Below are 14,084 nucleotides of genomic sequence, written 5' to 3' on the forward strand. Positions count from 1 at the left end.
GTAGCTGGCTTAAGAGAAGGCAGATTTATAATGCAGATCTTTTGAACTATCAATTATTAGTTCCTCTATACAGGCCCGGTTTTAGAGCAATTGGACTGATTGGGTCCAATCATGTTTAGCGCTCTGGGGCCACATGTCTCACGAATGAAACAATAAATCTAAGCTCCTTTTAAATTACAATAAAATATTTTCGAAAACATATATCTTACATATAAAACAGCCTTTAAAGATGTAAGAATTCTTGGGGAAAAAATCAGAATGACATTTTCTAATAAGTCTATTGAAAAACATATTCAAATTAGCTCATTGATATCGTGGTAAATGCATTACAATACAATACTGGTAGCAGGCGGCCATTATTTTGATGTCTTTTGATTTTATTTACTATTTAATTCTTACTGAAGATGCAAGGAGTGTAAATTTTGAATAATCATGGGTAATTTGCCAATAGAAAAGCAAGAAAATTCTCCATCTTGATAAGGCAAGTAGTTATATTAACACAATATTCCGTTAATTGTTATAATAATATAAGGTATAAAGTAATGAAGGTTTTACAAAATATTTTCAAATAAACTATTCTCACTAATCAGTGTCCCCCCTCAATCGTTTTTGTAAGGGAAAATAATATTTCTAAGGGCCTCACACACACACTGCAATCGGGCGTCGCACTTTTTCCAGGACCCGGTCTGTCTCTATGAGAAAACTTTTTAATAGACTATTAAATTATACTGTATTGAAATATTTTCAGGTTCCTAAAGCTATTATATAGCTCAGATATTTATGAAAATGAACCGCCTGGGACATTTGTGGAGCATTTGGAGGCAAGGAGCACATCATCGCTACTATTTGACATAGTCAAGGGAAATACTGACAATGTCTTTGACATAAATCCATCGACAGGTGTCATTGTCACCAGATATCCATTGGACTATGAAAAGCTTCAAATTTATAATCTCACTATTTCAGCTACCAATATGGTATGTCAAATATTATTTAAAAAGAATGTTCTTAATTCCTTTATGAGTATTTTGAGAAGATGATTTAATAAATTATTTTCTTTTCCCAAATTCCAGGGTAGCGTTTCTACACAATGCCATGTTGTCATTCATGTATTGGACCAAAACGACAATCCTCCACGTTTTTTGAATAATACATACTATGGAAGTATAGCAGAATCAGCACCAATTTCTTCATTGGTATTTTCTAATGCAAGCGCTCGTTTGGTAATATCTACTGATGACTTAGATTCCGGAATAAATGCATTGAGAACTTATGAAATAGTTGAAGTCTTAGCGAGGAAATATTTTCACATTGATTCTACAACCGGGGCCATAAAAACAATCAAACCTTTAGATTACGAAATGTATGAATCGTTCAAGTTTCATGTGAGGCTTTACGATATGGGGAAACCAAAATTATCCTCAGATACAGTCGCACAAGTGCAGATTGAAATACTCGATGTAAATGATTGTCCGCCGAGGTTCGACCAACAGGATTACAATGTTACCCTGTTATTACCGACATATAAGAATGTTGCGATAATAACCCTCACCGCTACGGATGCTGACACTATTCAAAAAAACAGTCTTAAATATGATATCATCGACGGAGATAAGAAAAATGTCTTCGCTATTGATCCCGTGCACGGGACTATCATTGTCTTACAGCCTGATAAAATAAAACAACTTCATAAACTGCACGTCCGAGTTTCCGACGGCAAACATTCCAGCATTGCCCAAGTCTATATATCAGTTGAGGAATCGGAAAGCTCAGGATTGAGATTTCAAAAGACTTATTATGAAGGAAACGTAATGGAAAATTCAACTAAAATTGTGACCGTCATTGTTGTTAATGTTCTAGGCAATGCTCTTAACGAACATGTAAAATTTCATATACTTAACCCGACCGATATGTTTACGATCGGTCTGACTTCTGGCGCTATACAGACGACCGGTGTAAAATTCGACAGGGAAACCAAAGATAATTATTTGTTAATCATTGAAGCAAAAAGTTTATTAGAATCGGTCTACAAAAAGGAAAATATTACTCCTAGAGTAGTTCACGTTGTCGTAAACGTAACAGTCATGGATGTCAACGACAACTGTCCGATGTTTGTAAATCTGCCATACTATGCGATAGTGTCAGTTGACGATCAGAAGAGTCAGGTGATTGCGAAGGTCCACGCAATCGATATGGATAGCTTAGAAAATGGTGAAGTTAGATATGAAATGAAAAGAGGACACGGAGAGCTATTTAAAGTTTGCCGGAAATCTGGAGAAATATCTTTGAAACAAAATCTTGAAGGGCATAACAAAGAATATCAACTGATCATCGGAGCTTATGACGGAGGTCAGTATACATAACTACCTTCTATTATATACTAAATGTGTCATATCAAGGAAAAGGGAGACAACTTTAAGCACATGAAATTTAAATAATATATAACCACTTTTCTATGTAAGAAACATGAAGAACACTTTCCACTGTACTGAACTTCAGTAAAGAAATAGCTAAAAATTTTTTTTATGCACATTTTCTGCCTGGTCTCCAAGATGGTTCAATTCATAATATCATAAAGCCCAGCTTATATAAATTAATCGCATGTATATGCACTCATTAATTCCTGTCAATACACAGAGTCACTATCCTTATGTGCAACGTCACTCTGCACCAGCCCCCACTTGTTTTGGCAACCCTTCTGAGTGATTCTTCATTAGATGTGTAGTTGTTATGTAGGCTTCCTTATTAAATTTTATGAAACGATAGTTACTTCATATGATGTAACTGTCCAATCTGAATATAAACAAAATTTTAATTGTTTAAATGCGTGCTGTTAATAAAATTATGTATCAGTCCAGATAGGTAATGAATAATTAATACTTAGGGTAGCATATCACTTGTTTTTTGTTTAATGAGACTAAAGCTACTCAGATGGTCTGTACAATTTGTTCGTATTAAAGAATGACACCAATTAGCGATTAACATATTAGCGACGGGTGCTTATGGAACCTTAATCGACGCAGAACGTACCAGGGCAATAATATTTTGTCTGAGTGTGTAAATATGGCTTTATAATGCGTAAGGTTTTATTTATTAGTAACTACTTATATCTTAGGACAAAAAAATCGCAGACAATTAATGTTTTTTATGCTTTCTGCTTGTATTATTACAGGAGTTACCCCTTGCTATAGTGAAACAACAGTGAATGTGAAAGTTGTTGATAGATCTATGCCAGTCTTCGATAAACAATTCTACTCTATGAACGTCAAAGAAAATGTACAAGTTTTGAGTCCTTTAGGAGTTCCTTTACAAGCTTCTTCCCCACTAGGACGTAAACTAATATACAGCATTGTACATGGAAATGAACAAGAGAAGTTTACTCTGGATTTCAATGCTGGTAAATAATATATCTTATTGCTTACTAACAACATAACTTATTGCATATAAATTTCTCAACCAGTCATTTCAGTCATATTCTGTAGCTACAGCAGCTCAGTATCTGAAAAACATATACATAATATACTTTTTATTTCATTCGCTCTACGATCCGGTGTGGATCTTGGATCTCATATCCTGAGATTTCTTATCAGTTTTCTACAAAAATGGTTGTCAGCCATCTGCTCAACTTATTAGATTCATGCTCTGGATCCAAACACACTAATAAGGTTTAATTACAATATCGAATGTTCTGTGATTATTCCACCACATTCGCTGTCTCGATGTATATATAGTTATAATATCTAAATATACCATCGGCGGCAACTTTCTATTAGATATTGGAAACGAATATGTAACAACATTTCTGTTTCTCAGATGCTTATCTACAGTAACTACTGTACGACAACATTATTTAGGCGACAACAGGAAGTCGCCCTTGTCGCGAATAGAATATTTCACAGTGTTGTCATTTTTTGAGAAAACATCCCGCGAAATTAGGTTTTAAGTTTATATCAATTCTATTCTCAGTAAGTTTATAAGTACATTAATTTATAAGTCTAATTATTGTTCAATAAATATCAATAGAATTTTTTTTTCTAATAATTTCACCTCTTAATTATTACTATTATATTAGGAAAATTAATACAGCGTAATTATTGAATTTGGAAGGAAATGTATCATTGAACCCACATTAACTGATAATATTGCTGCAGGTATTTATTAATTAAATAACTAGAACACAAATTATGACTAAAAAAGTAGAAGTGAAAGAAATAACATATTCAATATTATATTGATGACCCATGTTTTATAATTTACAAATGATGTCTTTATATCGTATTTTTAGTAAAATTGTTGTAGAAACACATACTGTGAAAATAATTTTCTATAAATTAAATTATATCCACCTTACATAAATTTTAAAACAATATGTACCTACCTACTTATCGGTTTAAAAATACAAGGACAATTCATTAACTAACTAATGATCATTTATACTTAATTATTATACGTCTAAAAATAATAATAAAATAGATTACGATACACATAACTTTATAATATACAAACATAATTTCCAGTATTTGGGGAAATATTTCTAGTATTACAACACTGAATTTTGACATACCTGACATGACAGGAACCCGTAAAATGGGCTTGTTGAAAGTATTTTATAGGCTCGCCTTTTAAATACGACTCTTTTTCTTCTTCGCAATAAATCAAAAGTTTACTGATAATAATTCGAACATCATTTCGTATTGTTTTAGACATCTTTTGAATATAAAAAGCTTCAAATTACGTCAATTGATAGATGCGTCCAATACGAAGTGTCAAAAATGCAATGAATAATTTGGGGGCGTTCCTAATTTGAAACCGGAAGTTCGATTAGCTGTACTGGATGGGATTGTAGTTCACAGATTTGCCACGTAGCCAAGATGAAGTTGCCGGACAATACACTTTGATATATTATATTTTGCTATTAATCTCGAATAATAATCTCAGCTCAAAACAAGAAAAATATATACTTCTCGTTTGGATTAAAAATATACCTACCATTATCTTATTTTCCAAATGCATCAGCACCGGATATCAATAATGGACCATGTAAGTATCTAAATTGTATTATTAATTATAAAAAATTCACAGCGCAGTATTAAAATAGACCACATAGAAATGAATTACACACCTTGGAGTTAAATATATATGTTGCCAACCAGGGGCGGATCAAGTCAAGTGCCCCCAAATTCATGTTAGAAAAAAAAAAACATAGAAACTCTCATTAATTTATTAACATAAAATATAACAAAGGTAATAGAAATAAAATATAAAAACATATTTTTTAAATAAATTTTCGTCCTGCTTTATTTCTTGCAAATTCATCAATTATTTTGGCAGTGTCAATTCGGTTTAAAATTTCTCGCTCTATATACAAAATGGCCATACTATTTAATCTTTCTTCTCCCATAGTACTTCTCAAATAATTTTTTACATGCTTTAAAACAGAAAATGATCTTTCACCTGACGCATTAGATAAGGGGATTGTTAAAAAAATTTTCAATAATATTTCTACATTTGGGAATGTGCAAGACATTTCTTTGGCGGCTCAATAGATGTCTGGTGTGGTTTTAATAGTGTCCTTGTTTTCTTTAAAAAATATTAAAAATGGTCAAATTCATCTTCAAAAGTACAAACATCAATGTCCTCTTTGTAAATATCCATCAACTTTTTTTATCGCATTCTTTTTTTCTTCCATTGATAGATTCCAATCAAAAAATATTCGAAAAGGCTCTATAACTATTCCATATGTTTGTGTTCTTTGCGATAGTTCTGTCTTGGTCTTATCACATATGACATAAAATGAATTAACTTTGAAATCGACTAGTGAGTCACTTCTTCTCGGTTATTGCTGAACCAACATTCACACAACGTCAGGAAAAATAATTTAATTCGGTGCATTTTTTTATTGTTCGGAAACTAAGACTTAAGTAGCGAGACCATAATAAAGTAAACGATGAACTGCACCCAATCACAGAAATTATCAAAAAATTATCAGAAATTATTAAAATCCGTCTGTAAGACAATTCTTTAAAGACATTCCAAGATCTCGGGGCCCCTTGGTAACTCGGGGTCCCACATGGCCGTTTAGTCCACTTACCGCTAGACCCGCCCCTGATGCGGCACAAAGTATGATTATTAAATGAATCCATTTTATTTTTTTAATAAACAATGTGTACTAAACTTACTACGCAATTTGTACAACATTATGTATAACACAAATTATTTATGTAGGTACAATGTTTGCTGCTGAGGAATTGGATTTCGAAGACCAACCTTTACATCAGCTAACTGTCCGAGCCACTGATAGCGTTACAGGAATATATGCAGAGGTTTCTGTTTCTGTCATTATTGAAGATGTCAATGATTGCCCTCCAGAATTTTCTGCTGACAGTTTTCACATTTCTGTGTCCGAAGCTGCACCATTTGGTACACTCTTAATGAAGAAGGAAGCTCATGATAATGATACAGGTAATTTCCAAATTATTACATATTTGTGTTCAATGACATTGTAATGAAGAAAACATTCCATGCACTGCTGTATTTGTAACAAATTTCTTATGTTTTATTCACAGGCATAAATCAAGAAATAACGTACGCAATGCCACCTAGTGGGAACAATGCAAGTCAATACTTTCACGTAGACTCCACAGATGGCAGTATATATTTGAAGCAGTCATTGGATAGAGAACTGTTCCCTGCGCACCATTTTAAAATTATTGCTATCGATAAAGGAACCCCAGCGCTCTCAAGTACTGTACATGTCTGGGTAACAGGTAAATACAAAATGGCTCTTATATTATTTGTTTGTGAAAAATATTAACATTTTGTCAAATGACGTTCTAGAGTTGGCAACACTGCTTTACAAGATGCAATGCATTTTTGTTTCTTTATTCAAATCTTATCTTTAGTTATTTTTGATTGTACCTTCTCTTGCAACTCTTTGACATCGATCCTCAACTGAGCATAATAGGGCTTTTACATAGTAGATGTTATATCAACATTTTTTTTTATTTCTACGAGATAAGGATGTTCGCTACTTGCGGATCTATTAAGTCCAAACACACATTGAAAAGCAACATATGAATTTGTCAACCCCATGACCCACAATGTTATAAGCCGACACATTAGCTTGGCCATGTACCACAATATAAGTAAAATATTTAAATCAACCGATTTTTAAATTAATATTTTTCTCAATTTATAATCTTACAGTATTGGACATGAATGATAACCCTCCATATATTGAGCAAACCTTGTACAACAGTGCCGTATCGGAGCATGCGGTAAGAGGACAGTTCATCACTCGTGTAGCAGCCAGTGACCCTGATATAGTAGATGAGGGACATCTGTCATATTCTATAGTTGGTGGAAACAATAGACAAACATTTGCCATCAATACCACAAATGGTAAGAACTCTTTAGTCATCCATTCATTCATATGGCGGCAGTTTGTCAATGACGCAATAAACAGAATGTGACGAAATGAAAACACTGTGACACAAGCACACACAAAATCATCCCAGTCCAGTCTGATGTGGCATTCTTTTTACCCTATTTTTTTATTATCTACGCTGTGTGTAACTGTGTTCACTGCCGAAACTGGGAGATAGTACATAGCATTTATTTTAAGTTCTCTGGTTGACCAATTTTGCAAGGATTACAAAACATCCTGCAATACATGACCTTCAGTATCAGCAAAGGATTGAGAACTCTCTATAACCCTATGTTTATTTACAAAGGTTTATGAAAAATCTGCAAAATATCTATACAATAAATAAATGTGTATGTAATTTTTGCAATTAATTTTATGTATTTACAACCAAAATAATAATTGACTAACTCTGAAAAGTTAGCACTAAGCAATAGAAATTGATTTGTATATTATATACATATTCCTAACTTAATTCAATCATAAATTATATAATTTGACCTAACATACATTATTATGTTGAAAAAAGGTAAATCATTCTACAGTAGCAACAATAATACCATTATAACTGCAAATCGATATTGCCGTACCCATGGTGCCAATGTAGAATGGTTTACCCATAATTCAAGCCAGTCTAAAATAATCTTTTTGTACAATTCTTAAATATAAATGCCACTATTTCCTAACTGTGTCTATTTGCAACTATACAGATGCAATAAATAATAAATAATTTAACTTTTTCAGGTATCATTAATCTGATAAATATAGAAAAATTTGGAAACAGTCCGCTAGCTGTATTAAATGTATCGGTATCTGACGGTGTCTACACAGCTTTTACACGAGTCAAAATAGCACTGCATCCAGCTAACAAGCATAGACCTCAATTCACTCAAGAAGTTTATGAAGTCTCCATTATGGAAAATAAAATCCCTGGTCATATAATCGCAGTGGTAAATATACAAAATCATAAAATAGTTCAGCATTATAAATAGTTGATAATGTTTAAGGGGAGAGACATGCCAGCAGAGAACCAAGTGGAAAAATACGGAGCTTGCAATTTCAGAATTTTTTTTGATAATTTACAATTTTAACTGTATTAATTAATAAATGTATCTAAAAACATTTTTTTTCTTTTAATTCAAAGATAAACTTACAATTGTAAAAAAATGTGAATTCGTTGCAGGGTCACATCTTATTACATTATATTTTATGGTCATATTTATTATTAAAATTTAGTTTATTAAATTTTCAATTTTTGACTAAATCATCGTTTTAATATTTTTTATATTTATTTTAAAAAACATCGATTTTTATAAAAATATAAATGTGTATAACTTGAAATCCTTTTTATTTATATCAAATCGAGCTTCAATAGTCCCAAGACCATACCTAATTGATACCTCGTTGATTCGTCTTGTTCTCTTTTTATTTACACCTGATAAATGAATTATTATGGTTAATTTGGCATTATTTTTTTGTCTTCGTTTTCCTTTTGCACATGGATAAATTGGTAATGAGTCATGGTTTACGCTAACGGCTAAATACTCATTGTTTCAAGTCTTCGCAGCTATGAAATAGTATATAAAAAATCCTTTTCTCGATAAGACAGGTATTAAAATAATATTCACATTCTTGTATATTTACAGGTTAAAGCAAATGATGACGATAAAGGTGACTATGGTAAAGTAACATACAGTATTCAATCCAATTTTCTCAAAGGAACATTCTCAATCAACAGTCAGAGCGGAGAAATTACAACATTGGTTAAATTAGATCGGGAAACTTGCGATGAATATGAAATTCCCGTGATGGCAATTGACGGTGGAGGAAAGCCGGCCTTCACTCTTGTGAGGGTGAAAGTGGAAGACGAAAACGATAATGCTCCTGTCTTCATATACAAAGAATATAAAACAGCCATATATTTTAACCAAACCGTCTCTAAGTCTTTTATAAAGGTTGGTGAAGTTAGTTAAATTCATATCCATTTATGAGCTTATCGAAAAGAAATTTGTCAATATTTCCTGTAAAATTAAACAGGCATTAATAATTATTAAAATTAGAAGTAAAACTCGTTAAATTACGATAAAAATTATAATAAAAAATTATGTAGGTATTCTTTATAAATAAAATTAGCTTTGGAAGTATACTTTTTCACTTGAATATAGTTTTCAAGCTTCCATAATTATTGAGATGCTCGGGTGTAAACCATGTTTAGTGACATAAAGTAAATTTCGAGATATTGGCATCACTTAACATAAAATATTTATACTTAAAATATGTCGAAAATAAACTAGAATTTTATTACACTCGTATCTTCACTATTTGATGAGTTGACGTCACTATTTTCATTAGAATAATTCGGGTCCCATCACACTGTTATTGCTCTCAAAAGATACTACTGAAATAATTAAGTTTTCCATAAGTTCTTTCGTTATTTGTGAGATTGGCACACTATCACCGGCCTTCTGCGCGCTCTGAAGCGGAGATGGCAGGCCGTGATAACGTCAAGGTCAAAGCGGGGGTGGGGGACAGAAACGCACGGGGTATTTGGTCAAGGCTGGTTTATTTCATCGTTTTGCAGGGTAGTCGTTACAGATACGATACAGGTTATTGTCGTCGTTGGCGGTCGGTTGGTAATTGGCGGGCTGCAACGTGGTGTCGCGGCTGGGCTGCTGATTGATTGCTTGGCATCCGAGGCGAGTCAGTGCTTGCGGCGTGGCGATCTGCCGATGTCAGATGTGGTCTTTTTGGCGGGCTGTCCGGAATGCTGGCTTGGCTTCGCGTCCGAGGCGAGCGAAGGCGAGAAGAGATTTTGCCGATGTCAGATGCTGCTGGTTCGGCGGTTGATGTAAGAGAGATGCTGGCTGGTCGACGTATCAGGCAAGAGAGAGCTTTCGCGCCCATCCAGATCCAACTGCCAGATTCGCGGCGTCCTGTTTTATCCGTCGGTCAGGAAGCTCCCTGTTTTACCGACGGATTGACTAGTGGCGGCGCGAGCGGCCGTTTTTGATAGACCGCGTCTGTTTTGGCGGGAATTTGACGAATTTGAATTTCAAGGAGACGGTTTCCGCTCGGCCGAGGGTTGCGATCACCGCGAAGAGTGGATGTAGGCTGTGGTATTTTGGGAAATATGATGGTTCGGTCCGCCCTTTGAGGTAGTCTCCTGTGGGAGATTTCCATCTGGTATCAACACGTATTAACTGTAGACATTCCACCATATTGCTTCACTTACTATAGTCTGCACGAAACGATTGTCAGATACCATACATTACGCATTCTATACTAGAACCATCATTATAGCGCCCTATGTAGTGTTACGGACTATAACGGTGTTCGGGGTGGTGGGCGGGTTCGTAGTTCCCCAGATCACTTTTATGACGTCCATAGCCAAGATATAATGCGATATAATGATAAGGCTGTAAAAATGCATGTTAACGCAGTACTACTACTACGTAAAATATACGCGATGAAAGAGGACGTTGGATAGCATCATTTACATGAAAAAGGTAAGTTTTGCAAAAAGTGGACATGGTTTACACTTGAGCAGCTCAATTTAGCTCAATATAGCAAAAACATATAAGAATACATAAACACATAAAAAGTATATTTATTTTATTTCAAAAGATTGTTATCAACCATCTTTTGTAGGTGTTTTTGTGCTTTATTTTATGATAATATTAAATTGTGTTTTTTTAACCTTGTAGATTCTAGCAGAGGATATTGATGATGGGAAAAATGCTGAAGTTCAATACTTCATTCACGACATGGAAAATTCGGGAGTCGCCGACATCTTCAAAATTGATCCCTCAACCGGTGCTGTGTCAATGATTGACGATGCAGGGACATGGAGTATGTTTATAAATCAGAATCAAATTCATAATGCACGAGACGTTTTTATTATTGAGTTATTATACTAATTCTCGCTCCTGTTTTAATAATTTCAGTGTCTCAAATATTCCAATTTTGGGTGAGAGCAACTGATAGAGGGTTACCAGCTTTGCATGCGGATGTGTCTATCGAGGTCTACATACTATCTCCAGAAGATGAAGTGCCGGTGTTTGATGGAAATCATGATAAATATTTTATATTAGAAAATGCAGCTCAAGGTATATCAACAATTTAAATATTCTTTTTTTATAAAATATAATATTAGCCATCCATTTATCATACTTTTTGACTTAGGGAATGCTTGGGCTAAGCTTTTTACCGCCTAGATAATATCATAGATAGATAGTCACACAGCTCAATTTTTGTTTTGTAGATTGGATGTTATTTGGCAAACAGTGCCATAACGTAGATGTCAATATATAGAAGCCAACCAGTGATGTAATATAATATACTTACCTTAATTATTATTGTTTTAAGTAGATTCTTTTCTTTTTACAGGGAGTGTCATCACTCAATTGAAGATGTCTTCTGATATACCGGTGACATTTCGTATTCTCCCCGCTGTCTATGATTCGTCATTATTTTACATAGACTCTTCCTCGCAGCTAGTGGTATCCGGATCTCTCGATAGAGAAAAGAGAGACTCATTCTCAATTGGGATTCTAGCAGAAACAAGAAACAGTCCAGCGATCGTTGCATTCATTGAGATTGCGCTAAATGTATTGGATGAGAATGATAGTGCTCCAATGTTTCATTCTTCACCCATGTTTTTGATGCTTGCTGAAAATGTGGAGCTAGGAACTACTATAATGAAAGGTATAATTAATTTATCATCTATTTATTAGGTCTAATATATATCTAAGTAGTTTGGGGAAAGATTTATTCTAATTCAAAAATTATTCTCATAGGAAACTTAAGCTTTGTTTAGCGATGAGTCATATTATTATTAAAGTAGGCTTCACTTCATTTACTCCATGACTCCTGTCAGAGCGAGAGGGTTCAATATACATGTTAACTCATACAAAATAAAAAGTGGTAGTAGGATAGTAGGAGAAAACTTGGTTGAAGTTGTGATTATGTCAGGGGGTTTAGGATCACAGGGGCCTATTTACAATAACACAGTTTTAAGATAAACGCAAATAAAGATTTTGCTACTATGAAATTCATTAAATATAGCACACTTTACTCAACTATAACTTGTAAATAATGAATATATATACGACATCAAGCTTTGTTCCACCAATAAATATGATTACGGCATTATCGAAACCGGGGCTAACTCAAAACATGCATTTTTGTAGTTAGGCCCCTGTGATCCTAAAGACGGATGTTTATTCAAATTTCTCAGACATATTTATAATCCTTGAGGGTGATATTAGTGAGTGTTCACTACCCATTATTGTGCGAAAGAAATACAACTGCAGTATCAATTTTCAAAATCCGCTCTAAGTGATTTTAAACAATTTTTTAATACACTATTTTATTTTTATCTAAGCATGTAATACTTAGGTTAGTTCTGAGATTATCGGGGGGCAATATTTTACTTGATCTAGTTATAGTAAAAATTTCATCTAATTAAGAATATCCCATAATATCCTCTTGTTTATTACTTTGGCATTTCAATAAAATTCACCTATTGATTACGAGATCTCTGGGTCAGCAACGAATACGTCAAAATTGATTAGACATATAAGATTTTTTCCATGCAGGTGTATCACATTCTGACATGTTTCGTCTTTTCCTTTCAGTAACTGCAAAAGACGAAGACTTCGGATCGAACGGGGAAGTGAGATACGCTCTCGGCGCTGACACCACTGTCGGAAATGTATTTGCAATGGATCCTTACACTGGATGGATTACAACCCTCGTTGAACTGGACAGAGAAGTGCAACCCATGTATAAATTCCAGGTCTTAGCAATGGATAATGCTCATCAGAAACACGTCACTAGAATGACGGTTATCATCAGACTGAAGGACTATAATGATTGTCCTCCTGTATTTACTAAGGAAAGTTATCAGGCATCCATAAACGAAGATGCTCAGCCAGGTAATTTGAATCTTTAGATTCATAGGCAAAGAAAGAGAAATTTGATACAAGCACTTTTCACTAAAAAACCAGAAAATTTAAAGACTGATTTAGAAGATGAAAACCTTCTCATTGAGTCAAATATTCTTTTTTTAAATGTTTTAGTATATATCGTAAATCCAGTCAAAATTGCTTTCATGAATAAAATTTATAAAATATCTTTTTACAGGCACAGTTGTGACACGGTTAGAATTGACAGATGACGATTTCGACGTGACTCCCGTTGAGTTTTATATAACAGCCGGGGATCCACAATGCCAATTTCACATCAAACCAACTGGTGAATTGTTTATTGTAAAACCGTTAGATAGGGAAAGTGTTTCACAATACAAACTGGAAATCATTGCTACTGATGGAAAACATACAACTGCCACATTGATGTCTGTCGATATTATGGACGTTAATGGTATGTATTGATTTTATTATGTACCTATATATATATTTTTTTAAATTTGATACAAACAGAATGAATTACAAAGATGTTGAAGAAAAACCTTCCTCAATGTAGAGGGAATTTTTATAATCCCAAAGTGAAGCTGATAATTAGTTAATTTGTAGGAAATTTCATACTTTTACTCTGACATTTATTTGTCTGAGCTGCACTGAGATTAAAAAAAATACCTTTCATTAGTGTCCCTTTATAATATGTACTTATGTGAATAAATTATCAATTATAGCACCGGGGC

The 14,084-nt window shown here is 33.8% G+C and overlaps 1 protein-coding gene across 1 annotated transcript; it reads left to right on the top strand.

The window, feature by feature from the left end:
* The first annotated feature begins 7,795 nt into the window (after positions 1 to 7,795).
* LOC147064087 (fat-like cadherin-related tumor suppressor homolog) lies at positions 7,796 to 13,815 on the top strand. The gene is made up of 7 exons (XM_085959142.1): positions 7,796 to 8,373; positions 9,070 to 9,378; positions 11,128 to 11,272; positions 11,368 to 11,529; positions 11,810 to 12,127; positions 13,060 to 13,359; positions 13,568 to 13,815. Exons 1-7 carry the CDS (start codon positions 8,338 to 8,340, stop codon positions 13,813 to 13,815), a joined length of 1,518 nt encoding a protein of 505 aa, XP_085815268.1. The 5' UTR covers positions 7,796 to 8,337.
* The last annotated feature ends 269 nt before the right edge of the window (positions 13,816 to 14,084 follow it).

This window comes from Rhyacophila brunnea, unplaced genomic scaffold (genome assembly GCF_057557595.1).
Source record: "Rhyacophila brunnea isolate RB1 unplaced genomic scaffold, BYU_Rbru_1.0 scaffold_8, whole genome shotgun sequence".
NCBI classification, from domain to species: domain Eukaryota; kingdom Metazoa; phylum Arthropoda; class Insecta; order Trichoptera; family Rhyacophilidae; genus Rhyacophila; species Rhyacophila brunnea.